The sequence below is a fragment of the Triticum aestivum genome, chromosome 6D (genome assembly GCF_018294505.1).
Source record: "Triticum aestivum cultivar Chinese Spring chromosome 6D, IWGSC CS RefSeq v2.1, whole genome shotgun sequence".
In the NCBI taxonomy this organism is placed as follows: domain Eukaryota; kingdom Viridiplantae; phylum Streptophyta; class Magnoliopsida; order Poales; family Poaceae; genus Triticum; species Triticum aestivum.
In genome coordinates this window covers 372,714,878-372,722,239 of record NC_057811.1, presented here as the reverse complement: position 1 = coordinate 372,722,239, position 7,362 = coordinate 372,714,878, and the positions used below count along the sequence as shown (strand labels likewise).

At 44.2% G+C, this 7,362-nt stretch overlaps 1 protein-coding gene across 21 annotated transcripts; it reads right to left on the bottom strand.

The window, feature by feature from the left end:
• Window positions 1-663: 663 nt before the first annotated feature.
• Window positions 664-5,747, bottom strand: LOC123145173 (uncharacterized). Of its 21 annotated transcripts, XM_044564513.1 has the most exons (6): window positions 5,078-5,747; window positions 4,698-4,743; window positions 4,443-4,511; window positions 2,950-3,051; window positions 1,182-1,247; window positions 664-924 (listed from the first exon to the last, which is right to left on the bottom strand). In XM_044564513.1, exons 2-6 carry the CDS (start codon window positions 4,698-4,700, stop codon window positions 847-849), a joined length of 318 nt encoding a protein of 105 aa, XP_044420448.1. In that variant the 5' UTR covers window positions 4,701-4,743; window positions 5,078-5,747; the 3' UTR covers window positions 664-846. The 21 variants fall into 21 exon arrangements, 5 of the variants coding, with proteins under 5 accessions (XP_044420448.1, XP_044420447.1, XP_044420450.1 ...); XR_006472152.1 differs by lacking the exon at window positions 4,443-4,511 and adding an exon at window positions 4,969-4,978 and having other exon boundaries at window positions 664-1,247; window positions 2,950-3,046; window positions 4,698-4,745; window positions 5,078-5,745; XR_006472150.1 differs by lacking the exon at window positions 4,443-4,511 and adding an exon at window positions 4,969-4,978 and having other exon boundaries at window positions 664-1,247; window positions 4,698-4,745; window positions 5,078-5,744.
• Between the last annotated feature and the right edge of the window lie 1,615 nt (window positions 5,748-7,362).

Genomic DNA, 7,362 nt, shown 5'->3' with positions numbered 1-7,362 from the left:
TGCTCTTGAACAAGCTAAAATACTTCTGTTTTATCATGGGCATAAAATCAAATTATTGTATTATGAAACATGCTAAGCTTGTCCCATAATTACAACACGCCTGGCACACACGCTTAGGCACAACTATTAGGACCTGGCTCTGAGCGCCATGGCACTCTCAGTGATAACAAAATTAATAACATACGCTTAACCTGAATTACTACTACTTAGCATTACCTGCTTGATCAAAATGTTGACACCGGCACCCTCGCGCCAAGACGCGACTCCGATCTAGTTGGAAAAGAAACCAAGGCTGCTGCTTTTCATCAGAAACATTTCTTATTCTCCCCTTTTATCATATCGCCCCAAGTGCAATGTTCCTCTCATACAACGTGTAGTATTCATTCTGAATCTATTGGATCTGATGGCGAGCCTGCTCACCAGAGTTTGTTCTTATTACGTCTTCCAAATCTGATGATTGACTTAATCTTTGTATCTACCATTGTACTATTTACTAAACTAAAGAAGCACTGCCATTTTAGGCTAGCACGCATGGTTGCATAGTTCGGATTACGTAGTAGACGTTTAAGCGTTATTTCTGAAGACTAGATGACCCGGTTGCGCCAATGGCGCAAAAAGTGAGTTAGAAGCGATGCTAGTGGTGAGTAAGTAAGATATGTAGAATGAAAGATAATGCAATGTGGATTGTATTGCTGATAATACAATGACTTAGACGGGTTTACAAATAGTAGAATAACTTAAATTGGTTTACAGATAGTAGAATGACTTAGATCAGTTTATAGAAAAACACTTATATATAGGCAGCCTCATGCCTTATTTAGGCATCTTCTTAGTCTGACCATGGTCTTAAGATGATATGTACGAAAAAGCAGTGTCATCGTCGGATAATGCTTGCATGGTAGACTTCCACAGGTACTTGAGGGCCTATAAAAGTTGGTTCCACTGTCAGACCATTTGGAGTAGCCCATATAGTTATTATCTCCGAAATATCTTTTCTTTCATTGGTCCATATGACACACTTGTAGAACCAGATATCAGGGAAATCACCAACGTGATAGTTGTTGTTATCTAGCATGCAAAACAATGACTCGGGATGTCTTCCATTATAGGTGAGGTGAGGATGTCTTCCATTATTGGTGAGGTGAGCTGTAGAACTCAGTTGGTAGTCCTTTAATCCTTACCTCATCTCTTCGAGAGAGGATATGAGATACTGCACCAATAGACACGATGAGAGGATAGCAAGCTACCTGCGGTAGACAGAATAAATGGCTTAGGAGGGGAAAACAGAAATGAAGAGTGTATAATATTCATACTACACAAAGGATAGGTTAACCATGCATGCAATCACCATAAATAGAATTAGCAACAACTACCTATCCGTTACTTGAATGGAACGCAGGTGAATGCATCTCCAATAAGAGAAGAATAGGTAGTGAGCACACAAGTTTGCACTTTACACAGGTAAGTAACTGGATCAGGTCATCAGGTTTGACAATGAGGTTAGGACAAAAGTTTGGTATCAAAAGTAACTTAATACAATTGCGGAGGAAAGGTTTTGTAAGAAAGGTACTCTGTAAGCAATTTCTTCTGGTCAACACAGATGCAAAGCAAAGGTGAAAACATCAGTTTATCTTGATTTTAGGCCTATTATCAAACATCTTGGTTTTTAGGCCTATTATCAAACAACCTGTGAGTGTCACAAAAACAATGAAGTAGGTAAAATCTGGGAGTTATTCAACTAAGTTTGACAATACACGGTTTATTTTTGGTGAAAAATACATCCTCTGGTTTTTAGGAAGATCCAACTTACAAACAACACCGAGCATACGTTCATAGGAATAGATCAACACCGAGCATACGTTCATAATGACCATGGGCAATGGCACGGAATGCAGAACACAATAGATGGTTTAATTTACATGTGCCATCATCATAGGAAAACTAAATACACCTACCACAGATCCTTGAACCTAGAGCAGATAAACAGTTTCAGGTAAAGAAAAGCAGGGAATGATTGTTAAGGAGCTATTTCTGTCAAGGATGTCAGTTGTAGTTTCCCAAAGCATAGGAACAACATAAATTAGGGGATTCACTAAGAGTATTATGTTAACAATCTGGTATCACATACATAGCCTAAGTATATACTCACAGGCATGTTCCTTAGTATATAACTAATAGCAAAGAGGCATTGTCGATCAGTTAAACCAAAGTTAATAGTGCAGCATGTTGTCTGTAAAGTCAAGTGACCATGCAGTTATTTTTCCTGGGATAAAAGATGGTGTGATCTTTTCCATGGTCTTTAGTTATCATCTTTCAGCCTATGTATATGAAGTTTTGGTTGACCTGCACTTCAATTGATAGTTTGGTGAAGTCTTGTACTAAAGATCAGAAAACAAGTTGGTGGTTAGCATGTACTGCTCCAATAAACCTGGATCACCATCTGAATGAAAATGCACCTAAAGGAAGGTGTATCACAATTTCTATCACGGGAAATACACAGGTCGTCATGATACCCCTATAAAAAGGCGCTCTTTGAGGCAGGCAGCTTGGTCCGGAGGCCCTCGTTATTAGCATAATTGACTAACTATCAAATGGGCATCCACTCAAATTATCTAAAGGGAGATTATTCTTTGTGGTGGTCCATATATACAAATTTTCAAGTAATGTTATACATGAAATGAAGGTTATATGGTTAACTATCATATCAGCATCACTCAAATTATCTGAAGGGAAACTCAGTATTTTTCAGGCTAAAACACTGAAACGGAGGAGCTACCCCACTTTTCTTTCTTATTATATACAGGTTATACATGAAATAAAATGAAGTATACATGGTGCGTAAATGATTATGGAATTGCTCCTCCCTATCCAGACGAATTGATTTCAACTACCAAATCACAGCAGAGAGGACGAACAGTGAATAAATTGGATGGGAAGGAGTTGCAATACCTGTCCAGACGGATGGGTTGGAGACAGCGAGGTCGCCGGCAAGGACACACATCCAAGCATGTTTATGTTTTTGTGAAACCTGGGAAGGATGTGAAAACTGAGCTGCAAGTAAAACCATAGTTTAGGTTCTGCCGAAAAGTCCCATAGCATGATATCTTCAGAGAGGGGAGCAAGTAGATGGATTAGGACTCCAAGAAAGATCGCGTTACAATAGAAAGAACAGAGAGGGGGACAAGTAGATGGATTAGGACTCCAAGAAAGCGTGGACTTTTGGGAGTTGGGTTACGACCACAAGGAAATCAAGCCTGCGGGAAAAGAGAAACACTGAAGAAAGCATCCAACGTCCACCTGACCAGGGGTGCCACTTGTACAGCCATGCCATCGGGTCTCCTTCAGGATATAGATGAAAGAAGAATAGCTAAAGATAATTGCTAGTACTTTAATACCAATGGCAGCAAGGCTAACCTTGTAGAGTGCACTCATTGCTCAATAGAGTAAAAAAAAGTTTCCTTATTTTTCTATATAGACATTGGTAGCATTCAAATAATTCAACACCATGTAATCGAGTGGTCGATAATTTTTAGTTCTCGGGGGTAACAGAAATTTCCAATCCTTGTCAGCAAAATCCAGGAATGAAGTGAGAGAATGTGCCAGCATATCATGGAAGCATTTATGGTTGAGTAAAAACCATCAACTCGTAGAAAAATCATACGATGTTGAAAGTTTGTTATTTTAGATCCATTCATGTAATAAGTTGGAAATATTGAAACAGTGAAACAGAGCAAGGCGATCAGAGACTCGCCCGCGGCGACGCGCGACTACCTGTGATAGCCTAAAAGTCAAGGCATCTACAAACAAAATGCAGCGGTGAACCTACCGACCATGAAGTGAACTTATAATTTTATACCACCACACTAATTCTACCATAGAAAATACCGTCTTCCCATGGTCATGCATAATACATTAGCCCACTCATGTTCCTGACTTGAAATCATCCAAATCAAAGCTAGCCCATACCAAAATCACAAATAGTAATTTTATTCCAGGAAGTGCAAATTAGTTGTGTTCTCTACCAGACTGGAGCCAGTCAAGTCATAGCTAACACATACCAAAAATACATGAAATAATCACACTGTACAAAGTGGCAAGCTTGATTTAATTAGTAGTCCAAGGGTAAGCAGTTTGCATAGTAGAGGAAAAATGCAGGGAATACAGTAGGCATGAGTGTATACACAACTGTGATCAAAAGACAGTGAACAAATATATACGATGGGCATTCATAGGCATGATCAAAAAGTCAGAGAACAAAAAATGAGCACGAACACACATGTGCGGTGGAAATGGTCTGAAAAGGGTGCATCGTAATTAGACATATGGCAGAACCATGGTGGAGCTAATGCAAAGAAGGCACATCTCTTTTTTTCCCTGAGCAGTTGATCTAATTAGTGGGACATAAAACTTTATTTTCATCCTCAGGTGTAAACAAATAACACCTCAGGAAAGGCGTTTGACAATAATGCAGAATCTGCTGAAGCATCGTGCACTCCATCATTTCCTGCATCCTCCATATACCGTGAATCAAAAAACATCAAATTAGAATATAAAGATGGAAACATCTAACTGTCAAGCTGGGAGTTGATAGATGGAAGCAGTTAACTATCAAGATGGGAGTTGATAAAACCAAGTGTTCTTTATGCACAATAGAACCAAATAAGACAGGTCACAACAAAAGAAAGAAAGATTTTTACCATAGTAGCCCTTTAGCCTTGTCGCACTATCTTCTTTCTTGAATATCTCTAGAAAGAAAGAAAGCAGAATATCAGCTCAAACATGATGGCCAAGCAGTAAATCCATAGCTTTCAACAGTTGAACCTGCTTTGCAAAAGAACTAATCAAGGACTGAACGTAAATGTCAGTACAAATTTGAGCAGGTCATCAAGCATATATTATTACACATATATTAATCTGCCCCTGCAGCAGTTTGGATTTTCATCAAACAACTTGTAGGTAGGTGGATACCTAAACGAATCTACACAAAAGAGGAGAGACATGCTGGCGTTAAATCAAAAAAATGAGTGGAAAAGAGAGGGGAGGAGATTAATAAGGAGGGGTGAAGGGGTGTGGTTACCTGCAAAGGCCAGATGCTGCAAGGTTGGTGTGGCAGAGGATGTGTCGGGGGCTCGGGGCTATCTTACATGGAAGCTCAGCTGCAGCGGTCACCCGTGCTTCTCCTACTGGCCATGGCGGCGCCCCAGGCTCCCGCCGACAAGCAACAAATCAGTGGGAAGTAAATATTTTTTCAGATCAAGGACAACTCACCAGGGGAAGAAGGAAGTGCAGGCCGCTAGCCAAAACACGCGAACGCCGCCAGGAATCGTCACCCCGTCCTGCTCCATCTGCCTATTGATTTTCTGGTCATACGTCATGCACGCCATCCTCCGGCGATAAGGGATTCCAGCCACCGCCGGATCCAACATTTTTACCTTGCCTGGGCCGATGAGTTGGAAGATCTGGCAGGTTGGGGCGCCCTCGGGAAGGACTCTCTGCTTCCTCGCCCCTGCCTCTGAAGCTCTCGCCTCCTCATCCATACCGCCGCGGACTGAGCCGATGACGTCTAGGCCCTGGCTACATGGATGAGACGAGAGGCGGCGGCGGTGGTGGGAGAATTGGGGGAGAGGAGAGGGGGGGTGGCTGCGGCAGCAGAAGAATCGAGGAGGAGAGGAGGCGGCTGCGGCACGCGGGTTAGGTCACAGTGCCTCTGACCAATGGTTGACCCACCCCCACGACACTCTTATCCGGTGCCAGTACCCCTCACCCGAGCCACTTATAACCCAAGCCACTGCACCACTGGCCCAAGTGCTAACCAGGGCCACCAAAGCAGCAGGGTAACGCACGGTCGAGTAGGCCAGCGAAAACCCATCCACAGATGTCGACCTCACCCAATCACAAACAGCTAATTACCAGCCAATCGTGCACGCAGCCGCGAGAGAAACCCAGCCTCTGCTCATGGGCCCCATATAGTCACGACCCCATCAGTCATAGAGTTTTAAAATGGCATGATGTGTGCAAATGCAACGAACGGTTGGCCAATCGACAACAAGGTAAAAATGCAAACAGTAAATCCATCGTGAGGTTGAAAATGCCCGACGCTCGCAAGTGCGGTAGAACGGCGGGTTGCCTAGAGCTGTTTATATGTTCAATGTCCATGGAATTTGTAATTCATCCAACAGTTTCAACGCCCTTAGAAAAGGCACACCTGTAGTTCATGTAACTTCGTGTCTATGTTCTACTGGTTTCCTGCATCAACTGGCCCACAAACTCCGAGGTGACGTGGAAAATTTGCAAAGCTTCGACCCTTCATGTTTACCAGCACAGTTCTTGTGTTTATTGACAGTTTCTTGCCTCCCTTCGTTTCCATCACAATTCACAACTGAGCTTCCAGATTCTGTGCAGCCATCAACACCTCAGTTGTAAGGAAATTTCCTTTTTGAGTTTGTAGCCTGCTTGAAGCAGTCAAAGCTGATGAGAGAATTGATTTGCAGACGCGAATTAAACTAACCCTAAACAGAGAGTTTAACTAACCTAATTAGTTGGGGGTCCCACTAGTCAGCGCCTCAGCGTAGTTAAGTGAGTCGTTAGCGACTAATTAAACAGGAACACGTCAGCCGGCCGGCGACCATCCCGTGCGCTCGGTTTGATCAGCAGGGATGGCTAGCGATGGCGAGCTGCGTGGCGGCGGCGGCAGGGATGGCGGAATAGCTAGCTAGTGCTCGAGCGCGAGAGGGTAACAGGAGGAAAACGGAGAGGGGCTCACGGCGCATCCGATGGCGTCATCGGCAAGCTCGGGGAAGCGTTACGGTGGCGAATCGACGCCGGCGATCGGCGAACAGAGGCGGCGGTGACGAGCTCAAAGGCTCGCTGTGGTGCTCCCGGGCTCGTGTTCATCGGTGAGGAGATGCAGCATGGCTCGCCGGAGCTTTTAGACAATTTCGGGAGGTGAGGCGACGGCGGCGGGCGCGGTGGTTCACGGCGGCGTGCTGCGGGTGTGTTCGGGGAAGAGAGCAGAGGAGGACGGGATAGTCATGGGCGAGGGGAACGGGCCCAGTTGGGCCTCAACCGAGTTTTTTAGGGTGGCCGGTGCGGGACGTAAAATCCATCGCTGCGCAGATTACTACCGTATCGGAAGTTTAATTAGGACATGACCAGTTTATTAGATGGACTCTACCTATTGCATCGCCAACACGGGGATAATGCACGGTTGTTAGCTGCGAAAGATGCCAAAGAGCACAAATAAAAGAGGCCACTGAGCCCAACCCGTGACCCAGCACCAAAAGGTGCACACGGACGAAAAGATGGCCTCCGAGCCCATCCGTGACCCAGCACCGATAAGTGCGCACGGACCAAAACAAATGC

What these genes read in the sequence shown, in the direction of transcription:
- LOC123145173 (XM_044564512.1), bottom strand. Translation starts at nt 4,565, where the DNA reads ATGTTTCCATCTTTATATTCTAATTTGATGTTTTTTGATTCACGGTAT. An exon ending in TGTCAAACGCCTTTCCTGAG is followed by an intron (nt 3,052 to 4,442) that starts GTGTTATTTGTT and finishes TTTTACTTGCAG; the next exon opens with CTCAGTTTTCACATCCTTCC. An exon ending in CAACCCATCCGTCTGGACAG is followed by an intron (nt 1,248 to 2,949) that starts GTATTGCAACTC and finishes TGTCTACCGCAG; the next exon opens with GTAGCTTGCTATCCTCTCAT.